General features: G+C 47.1%; 1 protein-coding gene and 1 long non-coding RNA gene across 2 annotated transcripts in view; one reads left to right on the forward strand and one right to left on the reverse strand.

The window, feature by feature from the left end:
• The first annotated feature begins 1,148 nt into the window (after window positions 1–1,148).
• The window catches only part of LOC123151260 (uncharacterized), a 35,343-nt gene continuing 23,279 nt past the window's right edge, over window positions 1,149–13,212 (forward strand). The window contains exon 1 of the long non-coding RNA XR_006475588.1: window positions 1,149–1,300. This is a non-coding gene — a long non-coding RNA (uncharacterized lncRNA). The remainder of the gene's footprint in view (window positions 1,301–13,212) is intronic.
• Window positions 2,314–7,643, reverse strand: LOC123151259 (sucrose synthase 1). Its single transcript, XM_044571001.1, has 16 exons — window positions 7,461–7,643; window positions 6,507–6,617; window positions 6,055–6,175; window positions 5,810–5,961; window positions 5,528–5,720; window positions 5,270–5,388; window positions 4,968–5,184; window positions 4,790–4,885; window positions 4,510–4,683; window positions 4,313–4,429; window positions 4,063–4,229; window positions 3,750–3,974; window positions 3,279–3,597; window positions 2,931–3,175; window positions 2,707–2,845; window positions 2,314–2,612 (listed from the first exon to the last, which is right to left on the reverse strand). The coding sequence occupies exons 2-16, from the start codon at window positions 6,599–6,601 to the stop codon at window positions 2,565–2,567; spliced, it is 2,427 nt and encodes an 808-aa protein (XP_044426936.1). The 5' UTR covers window positions 6,602–6,617; window positions 7,461–7,643; the 3' UTR covers window positions 2,314–2,564.

Genomic DNA, 13,212 nt, shown 5'->3' on the forward strand with positions numbered 1-13,212 from the left:
AGCGCCGCCCTCCATTTTCTCCTTGCAAAAAAATCTCTTTACGGTGAACAAAGCAGCTTAAGATAAGCGGGCCGCCTGGGAATTTGGACGTTCACCCTCGGCCGCTGAGCACACGCCCCACACAGAGTGGTCATCAGAATGTGTCCTCCGCCTCAGCGCCTGTAGTGTCAAGTAAGGCAAACGGCGCTCACGTAGCCGCTTATTCGGGTCGGCCCAATAAATAGTTTCCTACCCCCGCTCGCTCGCTACTTGCATGCCTCCTTTTTGCTCCCTCCTCACTCTTCCCGGTTGATAGTCAACTGTTGACCATTCGATCATTGACTTAAAAAAATTCATGAAAAAGGAGAAAAAATAAAAATGTTTTTTTAATTTGAAACGAAAATCATGAAATTTGAAAAAAAAACAGATCATGAATTTGGGAAAAGGTTCACAACTTTGAAAAAAAAGTTCAACTTTTTTTAAAGAAGTCCGAAATTTGGACAAAGTTCGACGATTATGAAACAAAGGCACGAACATGAAAAAAGTTCACAAATTTAAATAAGGTTCATGGATATTTTTCCAAGTTCATGGATTTTTAAAAATGATCATTGTTTAGCAAAAAATAGTTCACGAATTTTAAAGAAAATCATTAATTTTGGAAAAGTTTCATGAATAATTTAAAAAAGATCACAAATTTGAAAAATGTCCATGGATTTATAAGAAAGTTCGTGGATTTGGAGAAGCCCATGAATTAAAAAACGTTCATGCATTTAAAAACAAGAATAATAAAAAAGAAAGAAAAAGGAACCATAAAAATAAAATGGAAAAAAGAAACAGAAAATAAAAACCCGAATAAGAACCGTACAAAAAATAACAACAAAGACTTTAGTCCCAAACAAGTTGGGATAGACTAGAGGGAAAACCCATAAGATCTCGCAACCAAACCAATTCATGGCTGTGGCATATGGATAGTAAGCTTCCACGCACCTCTTGTCCATAGCTAACTTTGCTGATACTCCAACCGTCCAAAAAACCGAAAAAAGAAATAAACACCGAAAGCTTTCAGAATTTTCCCAAAACCTGGAGCTTTAGCGGGTGCTTCAGTTGGTGGGCCGGCCCGTTCTGTCTTGCCAATCTGGCCACCTCTAGCGGCGATGAGGACGGGAGACGCCACCGGTAGCAGAGGTGCAGGCAAGGTTTCCTCCACACACAAAAAAAAGGTGCAGGCAAGGAACCCAATCGGTGTGCGCGCCGGCGGCGGCACGGCCCGGAGGCGCCGGAGGCGAGTGTGCGATTTATCCGCCGGACACGGAAACCCTAGGTAACTGACTAACTTTCTCTTCAGCGGCATCTCTTTACATCCCGATCCTCCTATCTCCATCGCCATCAGATTTTGCAGGCTTGAGTGGATTACCAACGGAAATTGAATTGACTGTGATCAACGCCAATCGCCAAAAAAAAAAAATTATGCCCTCACCTCCTTTTTTTTATGAAGGACGTTTTTATTAACTTAAAATGTTGCCCTCACCTCCTTTTGACAAAGAAAATATATATTAATATCACGAAGATACTAATTACACCCGAATTCTGTACGAACAAGATGTCCAAAGGCATAAAGATACACAACCAAAAAAATTAAAAAGATAGAAAAGAAAATTTGTGCCACGTTGATGAATCACTAGCATTAGCAACCCTCTAACCATCATCGAAGACAACACTCGAAATACAAAAGGGGTTTTCCAAAAGCAACGTCTTCAAAAAGAAAACAATGCACAAGCATTGTCTCGATTGAAGATCTTGGGTTTTCACCCTGAGAAAAGTCTGAGTTCACCCAAAAACAATGCCTTGAAAAAAGGCCATTGCCATTTTATAACCAATACAAGCCAGATCTTGAGTTTTGCTCCATCGAGACTCGGTACTCGACGAGCACCATGAAGTTTTCTTTGAGTTCTCCATCTGACATCGACCACAATTCCAAAGGCTGTGTGTCACTTGGTTGTGTCCATGCCAAGAGCTGCTTTATGCTTAAGAGAAACCCTACTCAGGAGCACTTACTATCCCGAATTGCATTAAGGTACTCCCTCCATCCCATAATATAAAAGCGTTTTTGACACTACAAAGTAGTATTTAGTTTCCGGAGAACTTTGATCACATAACCAATGTTACAGTGCATAGGTTGTTGGCATTTGGTTTTGTCCTTGCCAAGACCGGCACTATTCTTCAGAAAAACTCCACAGTGCAGCACACATCAGTGAAGCTTTGACCAAAACCACACACACACCAGGTTCATTCATGACAAAAGGGGTGATCAAATAATTTTGAAAGACAGAGAAATGAGACAGACAACGAAACATTGCATTGAACTCTGATGAAAGATGGAACACCATGGGCAGGCGTTTATTCCAGGCAACAAATGCGGCTGGCATGAACCAGCGAGCACTGCCCAGGACCTCACAAATGTGCCGAGACAACAAATTAACACACTCCACGACCAGACCAAATGAAAACTACGGCAGACAAATCATAACGCAGCCGACACTTCACCCTCCCGCTGAATGCGCCTCTTCATGCCCCATTGCACCGGGCTAGTTGTCGGAGTTCTCGCCGTCAACCGCCAATGGAACTGCAGCAGCCTGGATTCAAGAGAACATACAAATCGTAAGTGAGTGCTGAAGTGGACATAGATATATGTTGCCTTTGTTTCTATTTGACGGTCAGATAACTTACCAGGCTGCGGTACTTCAGGGCGTAGAACATCTCAAGGTAACGGCGAGTCTCACGCCTCTCTAGGTTGCTCACGTACTTCCAGAATCCATACACACCGGTCAGGGTCATCAGCCTCTCTGAGTACAGCTTCCAGGTGTACCTGATCATTCAAAAATTGTAGGATAAATATTTGTTCAGGGACAGAACTTAGAACTATCTGGCAGGACAAATATTAGAATCCGTACTTCTCATAAATTCTCTTCAGGCCTCCTTCAGACATTTTGTCCCAGTAGCTTGGATCCTCGCTGCACTTCTCAAAGAAGTTGACCAAGATATCTGCGGCCTTGTCACTGTGGTAAGGATCAATGTGCACACCAGACACCCCATTCACAATGATTTCAGCAGGGCCACCGTGGCATGTCGCAATTGTCGGCAGACCACATGTCATGGCCTCAATGACAGTAAGGCCAAAAGCTTCATAGAATGCAGGCTAGAAACAATTGAAACAAGAGTTTAGTCCGGTACAAACCCAAGGCTGTTTATTTTTTCCAAATGTTGATCACAGAAGAATATGGAGTGACATGGTGGTATACCTGCACAAATGCTCCCTTGGTGTCACAGATGTAGCGGTACAGCTCACCATTGCGAACACGGTTCATCTGAGCAGAGATCCAACGGATATGGCCCTTCAGCTTGTACTCCTCAATGAGACTGTACATCCTCTTGAACTCAGCCTGCTCCTCCCTATCCTTGGACTCCTTGCCATGGTCGCCAGCAACAATCACAAGGTTCGCCAAATCCTTCAGATGTGCATTCTTGCCGTACATCTCAACCAAGCCAGTCATGTTCTTCACACGGTCAAGACGAGCCATTGAAAAGATGATTGGCTTGTTCCTGTCCTTCAACACAAATCTGTAGAAAACAGATTTAAAATGGTTATACTTGAATGGAAGAGCATGTACACCATACAGCAGAACATAAGCAATTGTTCAAAAAATTGAAGGCACTACTGTAAACCAGGTGAAATGCGCTAGTTATTACATCACATAGAGGTGAGTACTCACTTGTGTTCATCGTTCTCAACATCGCTGTACAGGAGCTCCTCAATTTCAGAGTGGAAGGCGGTGAGCCTCTTGTCAGTCTCAGTGTATGGGAAGTAGACAGTCATGTCTGCTCCAGGAGAGACGATGTTGAACTTAGGATCAAACACGTCAATCCCATGGACAACCCGGTACAGATCAGGGAGGGTGAAAGCAATGTGAGACTCGTATTGGCCCACGCTATCCTTGCTGCAAAAACAAAAGAGGGAAGCATCAGATAAACGTCCTGGTACTGTCACAGCCAACAATGTTTCTACTGAAAATATAGAGATGTTACCTTCCGGCAATTTCCTGGAATGTGCTGGTGATGATGAAATCAGTGTGGTTCATGGCAATCAGGTCAGCTGTGAACTGGCATGAAAAGTGATACTGGCTGTCGAATTTGTCCAAGTAGATGTCTGAGTTGGGGTACTTGGTTTTCTCCAAGGCATGGGCAATGGTGCACTGTATTCATGTACAAGAGAAATCATAAGTAATTTAGCTAATCAAAAATACAAGACTGATGTATACAGTACAACAAAACCGACCTGGGTAACTCCCAATTTATGGGCAAGCAGAGTGGCCACAAGGTTACCATCACTGTAGTTGCCAATGATCAAATCAGGCTTGGTCTGCATTTCTCTCATGAGTTCGTTTGCAACATCCTGTGATTAAACATGCATGATCTCAGAATACAGATACTATGTTTTAGCTCTGTAGAACGCTATTCGAATAAAGCGTTTACCTCGGTGTATGTCTCCAGGTATGGCCAGACATCAAAACGCGAGATCCACTTACGAAGGATCCCATTCTCAGTTCTGAATGGAACACGGAGAATGTCAGTGTGCTCAGTTCCAATGACCTTCTCCAGCCGCTGGCCACATGTGGTTCCAACAGCATCAGGCAACAACCTGGTTACCTGCATCAAATAAAATTGGGTGGGCACATTTACCCAGTTAGTCACAACACACTGACAAACAAGGTCTTAGAAATTGCAACATCCAACATTGTTATCTCAAACATACAATGAGGATCTTGGGAGTTATATCAAGGCCTTGCTGCTTAATCCTCAGAAGCATCTCATTCTCCAAAGCACGGACTTGATCCAAGATGTACACAACCTGTTAAACAATATCCTGTCAGATCAGAACTAGGAAGCCTGAAAAAACTAGCTAACAGAAAATTGCTTCCAAGCAGCTTTACCTGGCCACCGGTATCAGGGTATCCCAACACATTGGATTGAGCAAAGTATCCATGGGGAGACAGGATGACAACATTGAACATCATTGGAATGGTTCCAAGGAACTTCTCCAAGCTGGCCGGATCAGGGGCCTCAAGAAGGTCCAGAAGCAAATGGATGGTGTCGTGTACACGCTTTGCGGTGTCACCCCAACCCTTCTCCAAGCCAAGCTCTTGGAACCTGCACCTCAAAACCGTGAGCAGCTATTCCATTTGCAGTAGTTTAACCTTAGCTACATGGTAAAGTCAAGTTGCATAGAAATAACCTGTGGTTGAATTCAGAGCTGGGAGTGTCTTCAGGAATGCTGACTAGATACTCTTCTGCCTTCCTAAGGGCTGACTGGAGACCGCGAAGGCTCTGAATTCTGTCGTTCAACATCATTGTCTGTAATTGAAAATGACATTTCATTATCGAGAGGGCATGGATCAAATCATTACGCGGTTCTTTGTAGGATGTCAGGTTCACAAGTGATTTATGAATTCAAGCATTCCAGATTGGTAGGTTCCACGTATCGGAAGCTTACCGTGCCCTTGTAGTTATGGGCTTTCAGGAAGTTGAGCAGAGGGTAGAGGCTCTCCTTGTCCTGGAACAACTTGGAAGACAGGTGACGGTTAAGGAACTGCACCCCGTTTCCGATGGACTTGGACATGGAAGGGCGCGGGAAGGAGGCATTGAAAGGCTCAAAATCAAGCTCAAGCACAAACTTGCTGCTGGCACTGTTGTCAAGAAAAAGGCACAAGGTTATTCACTACAAGTAGAATGTACAATTCACCTACAGCTGCTAATATTTCATCCTGAAACTTACTGCTCATCGACAAGCTGTTCCTTGAATGCCAAGTACTCAGAAACAGTGAGCTCTTCAACAGCGAGCTCACTAACATTCACCCGAATGTAGTCCCAGACACCAGGCCTGGGCCTGATGGCAAGTGCAACCCATGGGGGCAGCACAATTGCTTCCTGCATTTACATCAAGGAAGAGAATTAGAACGCCTTGAATATAAATTTCAACTGGCAGGCACTTGAGCAGGAAAGTCGACGATGTTATGTTACCTGAGCAGCTCGGAGGATGTCTTCAAAGGGCGCATACTTCTCCTTGTCGGATTCGAACAGTTCGTCAAACTCAGCAAGCAGCTGGTGGCGCTGGAGCATGCCTTTGCCCTGGTGAACATACCTGCAAAGAGTGGTATTTTTTCAGAAAAAGAAAAGAGTGATGCACCTCATATTTCTTCCTACAGCTGAACTATGTGAGCAGCACTACCCTGTCTACCAGATTATACAGAAGTCTAGTCTAGCTAAGAACATGTAACATTTCAACATGATCCAAATTCCTCTAGTCTTCACTATGATGTGCCAAAGATATGCATGCATCACCTTCTAATGTTGATTTTGATGCGCTAAAAACTAATTAAAGATGAGAATGAAACTTGCACCATGTCAACATGATTTGGATCCATAACAGAGGTTAGTTTCACATACAGGTAGACATGTTTTGAGATCCTCACCTGGAGAAGAGTGCAATGAGCTCATTGGGGTGGGAGGAGAAGGTGGCACCAAGGCGCTCCCTGAGGCTGTGGAGGCGAGTCAGCTTGGCAGCCATGGCTCAGGACACAAAACTGCAGAGCAAGGTAAAGATCAGCATTCAGCCTTGGAGAATCAAAACATTTACTGTACTTGCCAAGAACCAAAGTCAACAGCCACTAGGATATCAACACTAGTATTATTACAGAAGCACGCAAAAAAAATATACTACTGGAAATCAAGACTAATCAGAGGTGGTGAAACATTTACCAAGACTGGTAAAATCTCACAGATCGAAGAAATCAAAGTAACGCAAAGGTAAAGCGAGCATTAATCTTGCACCAAACTTAACCAAGTACCGATTCCATACCAAACCAGTCGTTCTCTAAAGATGTTTCTACAGAGAAAAAAAGGGGGCAAACTTGAGCAAGCGCGTTCACTGATTTCTTCCAGATCATTGATGCCATTAAGGCCGCAAAAACGGCAGCAAAAAACCCCATACACATTTCTCAGGCAAGATCCCAGGCTAACCAAAAACTTGTACTTGACCAAGAATCTCCTTAAGAGAGCTCTGACTAAAAATTTCTAACTGGCCCAGGGTAAAAATTTGGGGAAAAGAAGAGGAGGAGTCCGCTCATTAACCAGGCGGGGAATCTAGGAGGGACTCGGAGCAGAGAAGCCGAGAAACGCGTCAGCAAGAAGCCGCGCGGGATTGAGGTGACGCCCCACCAAACACGAACCGCAAGAAGTGCAAGAAACCCCCGAGAAAAGCAGCGGGGCAAGAAACTACTGGCGATCAAAGTGAACGGCTACCCGGAGCCGCAAAGGCCAAGATTTCCGGCGAGATTGGCTAAGAATCCAAGCAAAACACCACCCAAGACGAGCGCACGGGGGGATGGAAAGAACTGTGCTGACACCAGAGGCAGAGGCATACGTACCCAGTGGGGGTGCAGGGGAGGGAGCAGGGGAGAGAGGCCAAACGGAGGAGGTTTTCTCCAAGATCCAGGAGGACAAATAAATAGGCAAAACCCAAACCCAAACCCCCAGTGGTAGTGGTGAGAGCATTGGAGGGACAGGTGGTGGCATTGGACTATTGGTGTTGGTAGGCCCGCCTCAACTCTCAAGCTGACATGACATAATGGATAACACCGAACCGAATTATTCTTCTGCCAAATTTAAAAATATTACCAGCAGCACCTGTCTAATGGTGTCACTAACTACGCAAGGATCCAACTAGCATATGCTGTGCCGTCTACTGGCTGCTTTTCCCTGAAGTGCCAAGCTTTTTTTCTGGAGAGAGCGAGCATAAACTGCAGGTCGATCGATTTGGACGGGTGCAGTGGATGGGTTCTGATTTTCAACCGATGCAAATATCAAATTGGATGGATTAGGTGGGGAACAGGGGAAAAGTTTGGGGATTTGACGGCGACGCGCCTAATGTACTGTAGCTCGCACTCACCGGCACACGCAATGAGATTGTCGTAGAAGAAAAGCAAAAAAAGCAAGGTGATTTCTTGAGCCAGCACTAACGAGTGGGGCCCTGCCGCAACAACACAAATCCACAATCTAGAAGCTTGGTCTGCACTCCAGAGGCCAACGGGCATCCGAGGGAGGGAGAGAGAGAGCGTAAAGGGCATGTGCCGAAACGATGGGGAAACACCAAGGAGGTTGCCAAGTGGCTGGCAATTCTTTGGTGCTGTTAAGCAAGAAGATTTTCTCTATGGCATCACAAACGACAGAGCATAACCAAAAGCTGGCAGGAATAATCTTTTCTGTAGCAGAAAAAGCAGCGGTTCTTGTTCTTGCGAGAGGAGAAACGGGATCGTAATGCCCGTCCGGACAGCGAGGTCGCGTCGACGGCGCCGGGACAGCCCTACGTTCCGAACAAGAAGAGCGGAGGGCATCGCATCGCATCGCATCTCTTTCGTTTGCTAGGAAAAAACAAACAAGATGCCAAGGCGAAAGTGTCTTTTGCTTGGATAATTATAATTAAAATGACACCCCGAACCAAACCGAACAGCGCTTACAATACAAACTCTATTAACGGCCGGCATTGCACGGAGCAGATAAAACCGTGGAGATAACCAAGGCACATTACCTTTGCAGCAGGAACACCACGAGCTCGACGAACGGGGGAACGAACAATGGAATGGCTTGTGTGACAGATGGATGACGGGGACGGGAATGTGGTGAGGTGTGGATCGCAGGTTGCAGGAGGGGGGACGTTTTATAGTGCCCGGGAAGAAATTAATCCTGGCCTGCGCAGCAAGCCAAGCCGTGGTCGAGGGGCCGTGGTTTTGGATCAGGACGGGTTTAATTGCATTCCGTGTTTTCCTTTCCCATGGGCGCCGCCGACCCGACCCAAGGATGGGATGGATGGAAAATCCCGTGGTAACGGATCCAAAACCGCGGGGGCGGCTTCCGGTTTTCGCACGATCCCCGCCTCGTTTCTCGATCGGTTACCCCGAGAGTGGCCGTGACTTTTCGTTCCTTGCAGGGTCGACGAGCGCGACTGGGTAGCGGCGGGGCTTTCTGTTTATCTTTTCTTTTCTTTTTTTTTCTTTTTTTTGAAGGGATCTTTTCTTTTCTTTGGGGGCAAGAAAGAAGAGAAAAGTCGCTTTCGTTCGCTCGTTCGCGGCTGTTTCTTTCCGCGAGAGCTGCTGCTGCGCAGCTGCGGGTGGCGCGGCGTGCCTGTTTCTGTTTGTGCGCATGCATGGACCGGACTGGACGGCGCGCGGACGCAGCAGCGCGGGCCAGACCGTCTGGATTTCGTGCGTGCGATGCGGCAGGTGAACGTTGCTTCTCTCTTCGAAATAACCCGTGAGCAGCTATAGGTAGGAGTACGTGCTTCTGGACCGTTCCACCCGATTTTTTTGGTTTCTCATTCAAGTCCGGTCAGAGCTGCACAAGGTTGGTGCGGCGTGTGCCCCGTCGTTTTGGTATACAACTGTACAAGTGCACAAGTGTGTAGTTTCCGCCAAAAAAAATGAACAGGTGTGCGACCGCACAATGGTACCACGCTCTTTCTTTCTTTTTTCATCTACTACCTCTATAAAAACACAAGAGGGCGGAGAAGAAATTCATCTGATCCGTCCAATGCTATTATCTTACGCTCCAGAACGCAGCAATGTTTAACGCTAAACACAATTTGTTTACTAAATTACACCCTTTGCCACTGCATGCCCTCCCTTCCCTCACCCGCCCTGATCCAGCGGTTCCAACCCCCACCTCCCCAGCGCACTCCCCGCGCCACGCCGCCACAAGCGACATCTCGCGCATCTCCTTCCGTGAGCCAACAGAAGACGCCATGCTGCCGCATACCCTTGCTTTTAGTAGTACCACCACCATTCCTCAAAAAAAAAGTAGTACCACCACCATCGCCCCGGCCCTCCGCCTCTGCCTCCCTATCTCGCCCCCGGCCGCAGCAGCCTCATCATCGTCCCCCTTCGCCATCGGACGCATTTCCCTCCGTCGTCGCCGCCTGAAAGGATCGATATGGTTGACTAGAGGGGGGGTGAATAGGCAACTAACAATTTTAGCTTTTCTTTAACAATTTAAATTTTGCATCAAAGTAGGTTGTCTAGATATGCAACTAGATGAGCAACCTATATGATGCAATTAGGAGAGGAACACAAGCAAGCAAGAGATAAGAAACAAATAAGCTTGCTCAAATAAAGGTACGAGATAACTAAGAGTGAAGACGGTGGAGACGAGGATGTGTTGCCGAAGTTCCTTCCCTTTGAAAGGAAGTACGTCTTCGTTGGAGCGGTGTGGAGACACAATGCTCCCCAAGAAGCCACTAGGGCCACCGTATTCTCCTCACGCCCTCACACAATGCGAGATGCCGTGATTCCACTATTGGTGCCCTTGAAGGCGGCGACCGAACCTTTACAAACAAGGTTGGGGCTCTCTCCACAACTTAATTGGAGGCTCCCAACAAAACCACGAAGCTTCACCACAATGGAATATGGCTCCGAGGTGACCTCAACCGTTTAGGGTGCTCAAACACCCAAGAGTAACAAAATCCGCGCAAGAAAGTATGGGGAAAGCAAAAATCCTTTGGTGAAAGTGTAGATCTAGGTCTCCTCCTTCAATCCCTAGCAAATCAACAAGTTTGAGTGGCTAGAGAGAGAGATCGGGCAAGAGAGCTTGAGGTGCATTAATGGTGGAGTGGGAGAGGTCAAAGGTGAGAGTGGTAGGTGGGAGAAGCTCTCTTAAATACCAATCCTCTAAATCCAGCCGTTGCTGCGCTTTCATCCCCGCAGCGGTACAACCGGTCCTTGTCCTGGTACAACCGGGACTCATGGTGTAGCTGCAGAACCCTACCAGGCGGTACAACTGGGCCACTAGGCGGTGGTACTGGTTTAAGAGAATGACCGAACCAACCGCCCAGCCACCGCACAACTACCGCCTGGAAACAGAGACGAGACTGGTACTTGAGCGGTGCAAGACCGGAACAACCGCATGGCCTTGAGCTCTTGGGCGGCGAAGTTCTGAGCGGAAGAACCGCTCAGACCACCGGTGGTACCGGTCAACGAGGATCGACCGGATCAACCGGGCCACCACCGCACAACTACCGCCCCGGAACAGAGACGAGACCGGTACTTGAGCGGTGCATGGCTGGAACCACCGTCCTAGCCTTTGTTGAGCAAGGTGGCGGTACCACCGCCCAGAGGCAGCGGTACAACCGCTCGGTCAAAGTAGGAGAGCGTCAAGGTCCAGCGGTACAACCGCTCCAGGGAGTGGTACAACCGCTGGGAAGAGCAGAAACACGAAGGAAAGACAGGGGGATCTCTCTCTCTCACAACTGAGGAAGACAAAGGAGGGGTGAGGAAAGTGTACGTGAACTGATTCCCCCAGAGCTTCCTAATGAGGATTCCCTCTTGATAGTACGGGAACTCTACGACCAAAGAAAATAAAAGCGTAGAGGACACGTCTTCGATCTTTTCCTATGAGAAGCAATAGCAATCCGATGTAAGCCTAAGCATCGAGAACCTGAAACATATAGCACACGATTAGACCACAAAGGGTTGTCATCATCATCCAAAACATAAAGTAGGGAAATGCCCTTTCAATCTCCCCCTTTTTGGTGGATGATGACAACAACACGATTTGCAAGAGACAAGTCAAAGAATTCTAGATGGAACTCCCCCTGAATGTGTGCCCCAGTAGGAACTAGCTGTTAGAAAGCATGGGCACACTTACAGGACTAGACTCCCCCTAGATTTTATAGACTCACCACCCTGAGCACAAAAAGGAGAGACAATATAATACTTAGAGTGCAATAATAACCAAAAAGACCGATGAACGAAAAGGTAAGAGGAGTAACATAAGTCTCACACACAGCAAGGAACGAAACAAGTCCATGAACAAAGACCGACACTAAAACACGAGAAAAAGGGAAAAACCCATGCAAATCCCCGAGACCTATAGAACCCTCTCCCCCTTTGGCATCAAAACACCAAAAAGGAAAAGAGCGAAGCTAGCGTCCCAAAGCTCAGGCGTCCTCCTCTGACTCCTCGGTCGCATCTGGATCCTCATCATCAGAGTCGTCATCGTCGTCGTGATCGGATTCTTCCATGGCATTGTCAGCTGCTGCAAACGATGAGGATGGCTGGGGAGGGGCTTCATCATCAGTCCAGGTGCTATGGGTGGAAATCCAACGCTCCTCTGGGGTGATGCTCTTCTCAGAGCCACTCTGAACCGGCATGTTGAGGTGCTTCATCATTGCAATTTGGCGACGTCGTGCAAGCTTCTCATTGACATGTGCCTCATACATCTTCTTCTGGATGTCAGCCTGGAGACAAAAGGTCTTCTTCACCTTGGCAGTGAGTTTGGCCACCCACGAAGGCTTGGCCCCTGGCTCCAGCTCAAAGTCCTCATCGTTAGAAGTAGCATAGACATCCTCAGGAGCATTTTCAGGGAAGCGAGGCTCGGCATGCTTCTTCTTCTTAAGGAGCTTGACCTCATGAACAGTGAGGTTGTCTGGAGACGTGAGGAGCTCTCCAGGACGACGAACAGCCCACACAGAGTTCAGAAAGCACATGACAAACGGGGCATAGATTGGGACTTTACGGTAGATGACCATGTTGTACATCTCATGCCACATCCAATTTGACACATCAAACGTTGCTCCTGTCCCCACCATGGTCTTCATAGAAACCATCAAATCAACCAGATAACCATGAATCTCATCTTGATTGCCCACCTTGGGCAAGAGCACATTGCGGAACACTCGGTGCATGATGTCATAGACCTTCTTCAAATCCTTGGATTCTCCAATAATCCCACGGCCCCGAATGTACAGAGGGGCAAGCTTCTCCTTAAGCATGGACTCAGGAAAGTCATGAGGACGAATGCCACCCCTTCCTTCCAGACCGGTATCCTCGTACCCAATAGCATTGCAGAATGCCCTCCAGGGAACGTGAAACAGTTCATCGCGACACATGAAGGTGAGAGTGCGCGAATCATCTTCCCCAAAATGAACCGTGGCATAGAACTGATGGATGAGTTGAACATCAAAGTCACAGTTGACTGACATGAGCTTGATAAGATCAAACTCCTTGCAGAGAGCCAATGCCTCACCAAAATACTCCATGTTGTTCCTCCAATGGTCAAGATCAATTGTCCACTGCTTGGCATATCTGTTCTTGTTGTGCTCAAAGAGTTCATGAACAATCTGCACTTGCA

Source organism: Triticum aestivum, chromosome 7A, assembly GCF_018294505.1.
Source record: "Triticum aestivum cultivar Chinese Spring chromosome 7A, IWGSC CS RefSeq v2.1, whole genome shotgun sequence".
In the NCBI taxonomy this organism is placed as follows: domain Eukaryota; kingdom Viridiplantae; phylum Streptophyta; class Magnoliopsida; order Poales; family Poaceae; genus Triticum; species Triticum aestivum.

Coding starts and splice junctions, on each gene's coding strand:
- LOC123151259 (XM_044571001.1), bottom strand. CDS start 6,601: ATGGCTGCCAAGCTGACTCGCCTCCACAGCCTCAGGGAGCGCCTTGGT. Junction 5,962..6,054: donor ACATCCTCCGAGCTGCTCAG/GTAACATAACAT, acceptor ATGTAAATGCAG/GAAGCAATTGTGCTGCCCCC. Junction 3,176..3,278: donor CCAAGGGAGCATTTGTGCAG/GTATACCACCAT, acceptor AATTGTTTCTAG/CCTGCATTCTATGAAGCTTT.